The sequence below is a fragment of the Lynx canadensis genome, chromosome B2 (assembly GCF_007474595.2).
Source record: "Lynx canadensis isolate LIC74 chromosome B2, mLynCan4.pri.v2, whole genome shotgun sequence".
Taxonomy (NCBI): Eukaryota; Metazoa; Chordata; class Mammalia; order Carnivora; family Felidae; genus Lynx; species Lynx canadensis.
Genome location: NC_044307.1, coordinates 66833224 through 66847764, shown reverse-complemented (window position 1 = coordinate 66847764; position 14541 = coordinate 66833224). Strand labels below are relative to the sequence as shown.

Here is a 14541-nt window from a genome sequence, read left to right as displayed (position 1 = left end):
GTTGGTAGAGTATGCAACTTTTGATCTTGGAGTTGTGAATAAATAAATAAATAAATAAATACTCTTTAAAAAAAAAGAGCAAAATAAAAGAATATAAGATATAAGGAAACTCTATATAGTACTCTAGGGCTGAGGGAGAGTACCCAAGTAAGAATAAATTCAAAAGGGGTTCAGACCTCAATTGCAGAAGGCCTTCAGAGAATACGGGCTACATAACACAGGGGGCTTGCAGAGGGAGCAACAGCACTATGTGGACCTCCTGGCCACAGGCTGACTGCACACAAGGCTTGAGGAAGGATCAACTTCTTGGTGTGTGACCTTCTGGACCACAGGCAACTTATGCACACAGGTTGAGGAAGGATCAACTTCTTGGTGTGTGACCTTCTGGACCACAGGCAACTTATGCAGGCCAGGCAGGGATCTTGGTTCCCCTGTCCAGTAACTTGTAGACAGGTTATGGCCAGGCCAAGGTTGCAAGGTCCTAGAGGGATCACTTTCTGGGTCTATGGCTGGAGTAGGCTCTACCAGATGTTCTCACACTCACTAGTCTGTCCTTTCCTTGCAACCCCCTTCCACTCCTCCACTATGCTGGAAAGTGTCTTACAGTGTCCTCCTGCAACCTCTCCTGAGAAAGGTTAACATAGTGGACACTTGAAAAGAGAAATGCTGAAAGGAATTCTGTCACTTATTGGATAGCATATCTCGAAGGGTATATTAAGCCCTTGTCTGAAAAGCAATAAGTTGATAACTGACACAATATCTTAAGCTTCACCAGTTCTTGCCACACTTGCTGCTGTTTGAACAACTAGGCATAGTCTCCCCTTAGGTGCTTTGCATTAACTTTTTCTTCTGCCTGGAACATTCTTCTGGGTATCCCCTCCTTGAAATCTTTGCTCAAATGTCACTCTCCCAGTATCTTGGTATTGTACCATTCCTCATTCCTGATCCCTCTTGCACTGGTTTTTTTTTTTTTTCTTTTTAAATTTATTTTTTTGAGAGAGAGAGAAAGAGAGAGAGAGAGAGCAAGTGCAGGAGGGGCAGAGAGAGAATCCCAAGCAGGCTCCACACTGCACATAGACCGGTGTGGAACTTGAACTCACCAACCGTGAGTTCAAATTTCTTGGCTTTTCCTATGAGATAATGTCCAAGATCCATATCAAGACCCAACTAAAAAGTCATTCCCTCTATGATCCAGACACTGCTGCAGTAAGATTAAGCAAGGATCAAAACTTTCTCCTGTGACAGGTCAGTAGCAAAGATATGTGATTCTGGCCTGGTGGATTGTTGCTTACACATTTTTGGTTAAGCAAACATGAGTGGACTTTCGAAGATTTGGAAATAGCTGGAGGACAGCATTAAGCTAACTGTAGAGTCATTTACAGGATTCCATGATAAGCAGCTGGAGCCCCTGGAGGAGAAAAATAGAATCATAGAGCAGAGGTCTTCAGAATGAGGTCAGTATACCCCTGGCATCCTGGAAGACTGCCCAAGTGCACTTGCAGTTTTAAGGAAATGGATTTCCATATTTCAACTACCATTTTACTTTTCCCTGAAAGTGGTCTGCTTGAGAACAAGCCTGACTACACAATAGTCCTCCTTCCATTTTATAAAAGAAAAAAAACACGTTTCTCACGTCACAATTCAAACTAGGGCTCATTGCCCTAGAGCAAAAAAACATAAACAAAAGCAAAAAATGTCTTTGTATCAAAGAGGATCTATCAAAATACTGATTTCAGGAAAACCTTTTCACAGAGTCATCAAGGCATTTTTGTCCATTGATAGATGAATGGATAAACAAAATGTGGTATATACGTACAGTAGAAATGGAGCCAGATTCATAGAGACAGAAAGTAGAAGGGTGGTTGCATGGCTAGGGAGAGGGCAGGAATCAGGAGTTATTGTTTAATGGGAAGAGTTTCAATTTTATAAGATGAAGAGTTGGGGAAATGGATGGTGGTGATGATTGCACAACAATGTTAATGTGTTTAATGTCACTGCATTGTACACCTAAAAATAGGATGGTTTTTAAAAAATCAATCAAAGCACTCTAAACCCAGGGGGTTCCTGTCTAATATTTATTTATGCAAAGGGCTTGCATATTTGAAAGCCTGTACGGAGAACTCTGGAATCACAATGGCCAAAGCAGCATGGATTATTTAAAATGTAAGTGTCATTTTTTAAAAATGTTAATTTATTTATTTTAGAAAGAGAGAAAGACAGAGAAAACAAGTGGAGGAGGGACAGAGAGAGAGGGAGACACAGAATCAGAAGCAGCATCCAGTCCTGAGCTATTAGTGCACAGCCCGAAGTGAGGCTTGAACTCATGAACCATGAGATCCTGACCTAAACAGAAGTCAGAGGCTTAACCAACTGAGCCACCTAGGCACCCCTAAGTGCCATTAAAAAGAGAGAGAGAGAGAGAGAGAGAGAGAAAGGAAGGAAGAGAAAGAAAGAAAGAAAGAAAGAAAGAAAGAAAGAAAGAAAGAAAGAAAGTCTATTTATTGAGAGAGAGAGAAATAGCAGAGAAGGGGCAAAGAGAGAGGAAGAGAATTCCAAGGAGGCTCAGAGCCCACTGCAGGGCTGGATCTCACAAAGTCTGAGATCATGATCTGAGTGGAATACTGTATCCATCAAGACTCAGATGCTTAACGGACTGTGCCATCCAGGCGCAAGTGCCAATTTTTGATGGGATTTGAGAACCAATGGGTAAAATTCACGGATAAGAACTACACAATTTAAGACTGTGTGAGCTTTCAAAAAGTCAAATAAAATGAAATATTTATTCCAATTGCAGTTCTCAATTCATTCCCACCTTGTAAAAGTTGAACATTTCCTATTTCTCGTTACTAAAAAAGAACCCTCACTTAAACTTACATTTATAAAGTTTCTCGGTCGGGGCGCCTAGGTGGTGGCTCAGCCGGTTAAACGGCTGACTTTGGCTCAGGTCATGATATCACCGTTTGTGAATTCAGATCCCTCCCCTTCTCTCTGCCCCTCCCCTGCTGGTTCTCCATCTCTCTCAAAAATAAAATTTAAAAATTTTATTAATAAAAAAATAAAAATGAAAAGTTTCTCTGCCAACTTCAATGTGCAAGAAGGTCTGTAGTTCTCCAAAATCCTTTGAGGCAGGAAGCGAGCAAATCCGTCAAACTTTGTTTCAAAGCTCCGGAAAGTGTTTTCTGCTTCCCTCCGCTTTAGCGTGCTTTCCCGCCCAGCCACGTCGCTTGTACTGCCGGGTGAGAAAGTTAGCATCTTTCGCACCACCGTGGGCGGGGCGTAGCTCCCAGGGAACTCCCAGCGTTCACCCAGGGTGCGTGCTCCCCGCCCTGTTTCCTGCGTTCCCGCCAGATTTTTAAGTTTCATTTCTCGCTCTGACTGCTGGCTTCTCCTCCCTCGGCCTTTTCGCGAAGCCGAGTCTCCCGGCTTTCGGGGAGCAGAGAGCGCCAGACATGGATCACCGGGGCGGAAAGGCCACGAGGACAGCTTCAAAGGCCGCGACCGCTACCTCCAAGATTTCGGCTCAGGGAGTGAAGAGTCTCCGGGAGGAGCCCATCGAATCTCCGTCCGCCCCTGGGGCTACCCGACCCAACTCACGGAAGTGCGGCGCAGTCGGGGCATCGGGATCCCTGCAGAGGAGGAGCACCCCCGGCTCCCCGGAGAGACCCCAGGTACGCGCGCGGGGTGCCCGCGCCAAAAAGGCGCTTCTGGACGCTGAGGACGCGGTGGAGGGGCAGGCGGTTCCGGCGGCGAAGCTGGGGCCTCCGGCGGCGGGGCCGCCCCTTTCCAGGGCTAGTTCTCGCCGCAGGGGCAGCGCGCGCGCCGCTGGGGAGCAGAGACCCCCGCCAGAGCCCACGGAGTTTCCCAGCCCTGGCCCGCTAGTTTCAGCTTCGGGGGCGGCGCCCGGCGGCTGGAATCCCCGGGCGGTGCTAGACAAATTGAGGCTGAGGCGCCAGGAAATCTCATTGGCGGCTGAGACTGTGAACAAGGTTGTGGACCACCTGCTGCGGGGCTTGAAGAGCTGTGATTCCGAATTCAAAGACGTCGGGCTGCTGCGCACCGGAAGCTACTACGAGCATGTGAAGGTGAGCAGTCCAGCGCCTCCCCTCCGGTTCCCGTGGCTAGCTGGGCCCATTTTTCCTCGTCCCTCTCCCCAGCCTGTCGGATAGTCCCAACTCCCACGTTCCCTCACTTCCCTTCGAAAGTAACTCAGACTCTTGTTCTCTTGTGGCCTGTGACATAGTTGTACCCCAAAAGGGGAACAGTTGCTCGTTTCTCCATCTATACATCCCACGAGTATATAGCTAGCTTGGTTGCCAGCTCTTGTCAAGACCCTGCTGTTGGGGGGATTCAAATATATGGATTCATTCATGCAAGCAGCTTTGTACTGAGTTTCTGTAACAGTGCTATACTTGGTGTTCCCTAGTCAAATTCTGAGTTGGATAATTAGGAGTGGTCTGTGAAAAATTCCACAAAATTAGTATATCTAAGAACATTTTCCTATGGGAAAAACTGCATAGGAAAAACATCTTCCAGCTGCTCCCAGCTTCCTCTCTCCCCAATTTCTTATACAGATGTCATAGGAAGCTCACAGTGAGTGATGTTCCTTATTTTTTATTTACTTTTTTAAACGTTCATTCAGTTATTAGACAGAGTGTGAGCAGGGGAGGGGCAGAGAGAGAGGGAGAGGCTGAATCCGAAGCAGGCTTCATGAAGGCTCTGAGCTGTCAGCACAGAGCCCGATGCGGAGCTCAAACTCACAAACTGTGAGATCATGACCTGAGCTGAAGTCCAAGGCTTAATCGACTGAGCCACCCAGGCACCCCGTTGAGTGATGTTCTTTAAAAATTAAGAGAAAATCTAGGGGCGCCTGGGTGGCGCAGTCGGTTAAGCGTCCGACTTCAGCCAGGTCACGATCTCGCGGTCCGTGAGTTCGAGCCCCGCGTCAGGCTCTGGGCTGATGGCTCGGAGCCTGGAGCCTGTTTCCGATTCTGTGTCTCCCTCTCTCTCTGCCCCTCCCCCGTTCATGCTCTGTCTCTCTCTGTCCCAAAAATAAATAAACGTTGAAAAAAAATTTTTTTTTTTAAAAATTAAGAGAAAATCTATAGATACTAAAAAAGTGTACTCCCTAAATACAAATCCAATGTGATTGTTTTTAAGTATGTATTCCACATCCCATTTGTGTGTGGCTGAATTATCTTCATTCCAGTATGAATTGAAGATTTAGGAACAGGTTCCTGACTGGAGTTTGTTTCCTGACTGGTGACAGATTTCTAGTTGTGTTTTGGCTTAAGCTGTCAGATTTTTCAGGGCTGGACCGTGCACCTCTGTTAGATCTGTATAAGATCTTAGGAGTAGCATGAACAGAAACTGAGGCTGAGAATATTTCCTTATTAGGTAATTGTAATTTATTTTAGAGTTACATATTGGCTTTATTCAGTTAACTGCTCTCCAGAAGTAGATGATTATTAAACTCTAGATTTAGGATTTAGGATTATAAACTCTTAAGATAGCAAGCCAAATATTATGCATCTTTGTATCTCTAAGCCTTAACACATAGCAAGCATTCAAGCAAATGAATGAATGAATGTGCTCAAGAAGAAAAGATGGATGGTCTCTCCTAACACCTCTGCCTTCTCAGGGTAGCAGATTCAGATTTCATTCCCATTATAAGCATTTAACCTGATAGCTTTCAGTGAAATTAAACCTTTCATATATTTTTTGTTTTGACTGCCACCTAGATTTTAAACTCCATTGTCACAGAACGTTTTATATAAATTGTAGCTTAAACAGCTGTTCATTTCATTGGTGTGGACTCAGTGATGTTTTTGTTTATTGTCAAAAAGACAGTGTATGTATCAGTTTTTGAATCTTAAACTCTTTTAGCACTGAAGACTTTAAATTTTTTTTTTTAACGTTTTATTTATTTTTGAGACAGAGAGAGACAGAGCATGAACGGGGGAGGGGCAGAGAGAGAGGGAGACACAGAATCGGAAACAGGCTCCAGGCTCTGAGCCATCAGCCCAGAGCCCGACGCGGGGCTCGAACTCACGGACCGCGAGATCGTGACCTGGCTGAAGTCGGACGCTTAACCGACTGCGCCACCCAGGCGCCCCAACACTGAAGACTTTATAATTCCATCTAAAAGTTTTTTGAAAGCCAAGTGAGCAAAACTTTCATTAGATTGTCTTAAGTATGATTCTTCAAGAGAGAGAGCGAGAGAGCGAGCGTGTGTGCACAAGAGAAAGAGAGCAGGGAGAAACAGAGAATCTCAAGCAGGCTCTGCACTGTCAGCCTGGAGCTGGTCTCAGGGCTTGAACTCCAGAACCATGAGGTCATCACCTGAGCCAAAATCAAGAGTCAGTCGCTTAATGGGCTGAGCCACCCAGGTGGCCCATTAAGTGTAATTCTTATTGTATAAGTATCAATCTGTTCAATTATATGGATGGGATAATAAGACTTAAAAAGAATGATTATTTTTAGAGAACATGCACACATGGGGGACGGGCAGAGAGAGAGGGAGACAGGATCTGAAGCAGGCTATGTATGCATTGACACCAGAGAGCCTGATGTGGAGCTCAAACCCATGAATTGTGAGAACATGACCTGAGCTGCAGTTGGATGTTTGACTGAACCACCCAGGCAGAATAAGATGTTTAAAGAACAGTTTCCAATCAGGGGTGCCTGGGTGGCTCAGTCAGTTAAGCGTCCAACTTCGGCTCAGGTCATAATCTCGCAGTTCATGAGTTCAAGCCCCACGTTGGGCTCTGTGCTGACAGCTCAGAACCTGGATCCTGTTTCAGATTCTGTGTCTCCCTCTCTCTCTCTGACCCTCCCCCCGTTCATGCTCTGTCTCAAAAATAAATAAACGTTAAAAAAAAATTTTTTTTTAAAAAGAACAGTTTCCAATCAGAGCCAGTCTCCTTTTTTTTTTTTTTTTTTTTTTTAAAGTAAGCGCTATAACCCCATGGGGCTTAAACTCAGGACCCTGAGATCAAGAGTCCAACACCCAACCAACTGAGCCACCCAGGTGCCCCAATGTTTTTTTTTTAAGTTTTATTTAAGTAATCCCTACACCCAGCATGGGGCTTGAAGTTACAACCTCAGATCAAGAGTCATATGCTCTTATGACTGAGCCAGCCAGGTGCCCTGTCTTTTTATTTATTTTTATTTTTTTATTTAAAAAAGTTTTAATTTTTTTGATGTTTATTTTTTAGAGAGAGAGAGCGCGAGCACAAGTGGGGAAGGGCAGAGAGAGAGGGGGACACAGAATCCAAAGCAGGCTCCAGGCTCTGAGGTGTCAGCACAGCGCCTGATGTGGGGCTCGAACCCACAAACTGTGAGATCATGACCTGAGCCGAAGTCGGCCGCTTAACCGACTCAGCCACCCACGTGCCCTGCCCCTCCTTTTTAAAATCATGCACTGATGGAAGAAATGGAATGAAGTTTGTTTTATCTAAAACATGTATTGATTTTTAAAAACTGATTATAATATATATATATATATATATATATATATATATATATATATATATATTCATTGTAGAGTTGATTCAGTGCCTGGCTCTAGCAGTTAATCCTCTAGCAGGCTCCCATGGCTATTCCCACCTACATACCATTTTTCTCAGCCTTTTCCATATTCACCCCTCTTCCATGTTGATGTCCTTGGGAAATTAGGAAAAGGATAAAGCAGAGCAATATTATTCCTGTTTATTTTATTCACTGTTATCATTTTGGTATATTTTCTTCTGCTATGCATACACTTGGATTTCAAAATTGGATTCCACACTCTTTCTAATTGTTAAAAGGACAGATACAAAATATACCTCTCAGTAATTTATTTACTTGGTTCCATATTGACACATTTTTATTCATATATATTATTGTAATATTGTCAAGTTCTAGATGAAATTTGGAAGATTTCTTGTAGAAATTCTCTGTGTAATTGCCATTCTATAATATTCTCTTTGCCTCTTTGCATTTTACTAATCATATAGTTTGGGCTGAGTGAAAGGTTATATAGAAATCAAGTAATTGTAGTGGTTTTAGCCAGTGGTACATTAACCAGTAAAGAAATAAACTTCAACCACATGCAACAACATGAATGAATCTTACAAACATAATGTTGAACAAGAAAAGAGGAAATAAAGGAATACATAGAGCTCATGTAACAAAGCAGGAAAAAGAAAAGATGCTTAAGATCAGAAAAGAAGTAATAAAACTTACTTATGCAGATGACTTTATTGAATTTTTGTACAAACTATTAGAAATACCGTTGATCCTTGAACGACACAGGGGCTAGGGGCACCAACCCTTCCCCACCCATGCAGTTAAAAATCTGCGTATAACTTTTGAGTCCCCAAAAACTTAAATACTAAGAGTCTACTGTGGACTGGAAGCCTTTTTGATGAACAGTATGAATAATACATACTTCGTATGTTACATGTATTATATACTGTATTTTACAATAAAGTAAGGAAAGAAATGTTAAGAAAGTCATGAGGAAGACACACTTCATTTACAATACTGTACTATTTTTAAAAAAAAGCAACAAAAACATGTATAAGTGGACCTACCCAGTTCAAATCTGTGTTACTCAACTGTTATCAGTGAATTTATCAGGGTTACTGGATACAAAGTCAGTAAACAGAAATCAAAGTACTTCAATATTCTAACAACAAAAGTGCAAATGAAATGTAAAAATACCATTTAAATAGCATCAAGAACATCAAATATTTTAGGAATAACTTGCTAAAGATGATAAAAATTTCAAAACATTGCTGAGTAAATTTGAAAACGGACTAAATTAATGGAAATCTATATCATGTTCAGTTTTCCTCAAGTTGATCTGTATAGATTCAATGCAGTTCAGTCAAAATCCCATCAATTTTTTTGTTTAAATTGACAAGCTAATTATACAATTTATGTGGAAATGCAAAGGACCTAGAATAGCCAAGACAGTTCTAAAGGAGAAAATGTTGGAGGATTTCCCTACCAAGGAGCAAGACTTACTATAAAACTACCCTAATTAAGCAGTTATTATTGGTGCAATGATAGATAAATAGGCCAGTTGAGTAGAAAGTCCTGAAACAGACCTGCATATATAATTCAATTCAATACAAAATATATGCAGTAGTGTAATTCAGTGGGAGAAAGGATGACTTTTTTCAGTAATCAGTATTGGTCAGTTGTATATACTTGACACCCACCTACTACACATGATACACAAAAATTAATTCAAGATGTATAATAGGGCACCCGGGTGGCTCAGTCAGTTAAGCATCCTACTTTGGCTCAGGTCATGATCTCACTGTTCGTGAGTTCGAGCCCTGCATTGGGCTCTGTGCTGACAGCTCAGAGCCTGGAGCCTGCATCAGATTCTGTGTTTCTTTTGTCTACCCCTCCGCTGCTCATTCTCTCTGTCTCTCTCTCTCTCTCTCTCTCAAAAATGAAGAAACATTAAAAAACAATTTTATTTTTTTTTATTATTCTTTTTTTTTTTAATATGAAATTTATTGACAAATTGGTTTCCATACAACACCCAGTGCTCATCCCAAAAGGTGCCCTCCTCAATACCCATCACCCACCCTCCCCTCCCTCCCACCCCCCATCAACCCTCAGTTTGTTCTCAGTTTTTAACAGTCTCTTATGCTTTGGCTCTCTCCCACTCTAACCTCCTTTTTTTTTTTTTTTTTTTCCTTCCCCTCCCCCATGGGTTCCTGTTAAGTTTCTCAGGATCCACATAAAAAAAAAAAAAAAAAAAAAAACAATTTTAAAGATATATAAATATATAATAAACCTAAAGATGAAAGGCAAAACAACAAAGTTTCTAGAAAAAACATTGAAGAATGTCTTCATAATAATAGGATGTACAAATATTTCTTAAACAGATACTCTCTGTACAAAAACAGATACTTAAACATATACTCTCAATATGTACATATGACATCTTTAGTTTGTACAAAAACAGATGCTTAAACATATACTCTCAATATGTACATATGACAAAGGACTAGTACAAATCAGTAAGAAAAAGATAGACAAACCAATTTAAAATTGAGCAAAAGACTTGAATAGATGCTTTAGTATATAATCCAAATAGCAACAAACACAAAAGATGTTCAACATCATTAATCATCAGGAAAATGTAAATTAAAACCATGATGTGATTCTACTACACATGTATCCACTAGAATGGCTAAAATTTTTAGACTTGACAATTCCATCTTGGAGAAGATGTGGAGCAACTGAAACTCCCTTACCTTGATAAAGGGAGGATACATTGGTACAACCCTTTTAGAAAATTGACACTTTCTTCTAAAGTTAAAGACATGCTTATCCTGTGGTCCAGCAGTTCTGCTAGGCATATACACAATAGAAATGAGTGCTCATGTCCACCAAAAGGCATATATAAGAATGCTCAGAACAGCTTTGTAATAGTTAAAAACTGGAAATGGCCCAAATACTCACAACAGAATAAGTAAGTGTATTGTGATAAATTGCATTAATTCAATGGAATGTTTCATAAGATGAAAAAGAACAAACTACCAATACATGTAACAAGTAAATCTCATAAAACATGTTAAGCGAAAGAAGTCACATGTAATAGAGTACATTTTATATGATTCAGTTTATATGGTGTTTCCAAACAGGTGAACCTCATCTATGTTGTTAGAATAGTAGCTACTTCTTGGTGGAGGGTTTCTGAGAGTGAATGGGAATAAGAGAACTTTCTGTGCTCTGTGGATGAGAACAGGGTAGTGCCCACAAAGTTCACAGTTCCTTTTGGGATTCAGCCATTTTTCTTGAATAAAGCCTCCCTGGATTGTTGCAAGCCTTTGGTTAATTTACAGACCTGAAAAATTGAATTGACCATTTCTGCCCATGTTCTTGTTGTTTTTATGGAAGAGTGGATTTTCAGAGGCTCTTAATTCATTCCCACTGATGTCACTTCCAAGTGTTTGACCCTCATATTATACCCTAGTCAGCTTAGGCTGCCATAACAAAAATACTTTAAACTGAGTGGCTTAAACAACACAAATTTCTTAGAGTTCTAGAGGCTGGAAGTCCAAGATCAGAGTGCTAGCATGGTTAGGTTTTGGTGGGGACTCTTCCTGGCTTACAGACAGCCACCTTGTCCCTGGGTCCTCATTCTGTTCTTTATGTGTGGGCAGTGAGAAAGGGATCTCCCTCCTTCTCCTCCTCTTCCTCCTCCTCTGAAGGCCACCAATCCTATTAGATTAGAACCCTACCCTCATGATCTCATTTAACCTTAATTAACTCCCAAAAGCCCTGTCTCCAAGTACAGTCACATTTGGGGCTAGGGCTTCAATATATTAATTTTTGGAGGACACAATTTGGTATATGGGACAGTACATCTCAATTTGGACTAGCCATGTTTCACATGGTCACTAGACATATAGGTACCTTCTTGAACAGTACAGTCCAATAGCTGTACTTGAAGCATGCTCCTGACTAATGAAAGATTTGTGGCTTTTTAAATTTTATTTATTTATTTTTTAAATGTGTATTTATTTTGGGAGAGAGAGAGAATACGCACATGTGTGCACATGGGAGGGGCAGAGAGAAAGGGGGAGAGAGAGTATCCCAAGCAGGCTCCGAGCTGTTAGTAAAGAGGCCAACATGGGGCTCAATCCCACAAACCATGAGATCATGACCTGAGATGAAATCAAGAGCCTGACGCTTAACCGACTGAGCCACCCAGTCTCCCCCTGTGGCTTTTTAAATATTTTATTTTATTTTATTTTATTTTATTTTATTTTATTTTATTTTATGTTATGTTATGTTATGTTATTTTGTGTTATTTTATGTTATTTTATGTTATTTTATGTTATTTTAGAGAGAGAACATGAGTCAGGGAGAGGGGCAGAGGGAGAAAGAGAATCTTAACGTGGGGCTCAATCCCATGACCCTGGGATCATGACCTAAGCTGAAATCAACAGTCAGATGCTCAGCCAACTGAGCCACCCACATGTCCCTTTGTGGCATTTTTAATATAAGAAAAATGATCATTTATTATAATTGCTGATTCATTTATTATTGTGAGGATGAAAAAGATTCTTTGATGCTCCTAAAATGCTGTGGTTAAAGACACTATGAGTTGGAACTAACACTCACTTGGGTGACCAGAAACTATAATGAGAAGGCCTTTGCTCAACTAGCCAGCACATGGCTACACACATTTTTTTAGACCACTGTGACAAGAGGGTGGCTGGAGTGTGTGTCTTGTCACATAAAAAATAGCACTTAAAGGTTTTTAATTTTATTATTCTGTAATTTCAGAAAAAAACTGGTACAGATATTTAAAGCCTGTGCTCGCTTCGGCAGCACATATACTAAAGCTTGCATGATATCATTTAAAATTATTCTAAATTATAAAAATAATGCATACTCTTGGTTTTATTTTTTTATTTTTTAAAAATTTTTTCTTAACGTTTATTTATTTTTGAGACAGAGAGAGACAGAGCATGAACAGGGGAGGGGCAGAAAGAGAGGGAGACACAGAATCTGAAACAGGCTCCAGGCTCTGAGCTGTCAGCACAGAGCCCGACGCAGGGCTCAAACTCACAGACCGTGAGATCATGACCTGAGCCGAAGTTGGATGCTTAACCCACCGAGCCACCCAGGCGCCTCGCATACTCTTGGTTTTAAAAAAAGGGTATGGAACCTACCAACCAAAGCAACAATGCTCTCTTCGCTCCACCAGTCCCACTCCCCGAGGGTATAAATATTAGGGATCTTGCTTTTCAGAGTGGGGGTTTTAAGCAGAAATTTCAAGAAAAAAATTGTGTTGCTTGGAAAATATTCACAAGCGAGTATTTTTTACTATTTCTTAGATTTCTGCTCCTAATGAATTTGATATTATGTTCAAACTGGAGGTCTCCAGAATTCAGCTAGAAGAGTATCGCAACAGTGGTGCATATTACTTTGTGAAGTTCAAAAGAAATCCTAAAGGAAATCCTCTGAGTCCGTTTTTAGAAGGGGAAATATTATCAGCTTCTAAGATGCTGTTGAAGTTTAGGAAAATCATTAAGAAAGAAATTGAAAACATTGAAGGTAAGAATTTTGACTTTTGATTCTTTTTTGAAAACTTTATTTATTTTGAGAGGGGGAGAGAAAGAGACAGAGAGAGAGGATGCTCATGTGTGTGCTCAGGGGAGGGACAGAGAGAAAGAGAGAGAATCCCAGGCTTCAAGTTGTCAGTATGGAGCCTGACTCAGGGCTTGATCTCAAGAACTGTGAGATCATGACCTGAGCTGAAACCAAGAGTTGGACACTCAACTGACTGAGCCACCCAGGTGCTCCTTGGCTTTTGATTCTTAAAGGTCTAATTATACCTACTAATTGCCAATGTACACTCCTCTCATGATCTTTTTTTTCTCCCCACATCAGAGAGGTAAAGTGCCTACTTCATAACAGGGCTTGAGTGAGGCACATGTCTGTCACACAGCAGCTTGGACACCCAGTCATCACACTAATGAACTACAAAAGGATCCTTTCCTGATCTTTCTTAACCTCCTTGTTGACCACTTCTTCTTAGAAACAACTCTTTGCTCTTGATTTTAGTTACTACATTTTCTTGGTGTTCTTCCTAAAGGTTGATTTGTTCAGTTTGGTTTTCATTGGATATTCACTGAATGGCTGCCTGTGCCACTGGTTACATGTGATTGCATGAAATCCCCTCTTGAAGCTTGTAAACACAAATTACATTAAGTGCTCTGAAGGGAATGAACTGGGAGAAGTAGTAGCAACTGGGATGGAGTAAGACCCCAAGGCTGAAGAGAGCTTGGCAAGTTAAAGGAACAAAAAGAGGCCTATGTGGACAAGGGGAAGAGTGACATAAATGCAGTTGAAGAGGTGGCCAGGGACCATACTGCAAGGACTTGTAGATCCTGGAAATGAATTCAGATTGATACCATGTTCATTGAGAAATCAAGTTTTAATTAGGGAGTGATGATTTGCTTTGTATTTTTAAAAGTTTACTCTGGCTTCTCTGGAGAAGATATTATAAAAAGGCAAATAAAAAAAAGGAAAGAAAAAGGAAGACATTGAAGTAATTCAGGTGAAAGATAGTGGTGGCTTCGATGGAGGTGGGAATGGAGAGAAGCAGACACATCCAAGCTGTAGCAATGCTTACTTCTGGATTAAGTGTTGGGGGTTCAAGAGGATTGAATTAAAGAAGGCCTCCAGGTTTCTGATTGAGCACCTGTGTGGATTGATTGTGCCCTTTTCTAATGGGAAGGACTGAGGAGGAATGTATTTTAGGGTATGGATTAGGAGTTTTTGGCTTTGGAGATTTTAAGTTAGAGATTCCTGTGATACGTTGAAGTGAGTGTATCAAGTATGTAATTGGATATGGGTTTGAAGTTCAGAGGATATGTTTGGGCTATATGTAAACACATAAATGGCATTGGCAGTGGATGAGACCACATAGGCAGAGAGCATTGATTAATTTATTCATGAATCAGTATTCATTGATCATCGAATGTGCCAGATGTTCTAGGTGTTTGGGATATAGTAATG

General features: G+C 41.0%; 1 protein-coding gene and 1 non-coding gene across 2 annotated transcripts in view; one reads left to right on the top strand and one right to left on the bottom strand.

The window, feature by feature from the left end:
- The first annotated feature begins 3362 nt into the window (after positions 1-3362).
- The window catches only part of CGAS (cyclic GMP-AMP synthase), a 28535-nt gene continuing 17356 nt past the window's right edge, over positions 3363-14541 (top strand). Inside the window, exons 1-2 of the mRNA XM_030315844.1 lie at positions 3363-4082; positions 12855-13074. Of these exons, the coding sequence (XP_030171704.1) occupies positions 3450-4082; positions 12855-13074 (853 nt within the window). The 5' untranslated portion in view covers positions 3363-3449. The remainder of the gene's footprint in view (positions 4083-12854; positions 13075-14541) is intronic.
- LOC115515166 lies at positions 13405-13512 on the bottom strand. The gene has a single exon (XR_003969217.1). It is a non-coding gene; the product is annotated as a small nucleolar RNA U13 (small nucleolar RNA).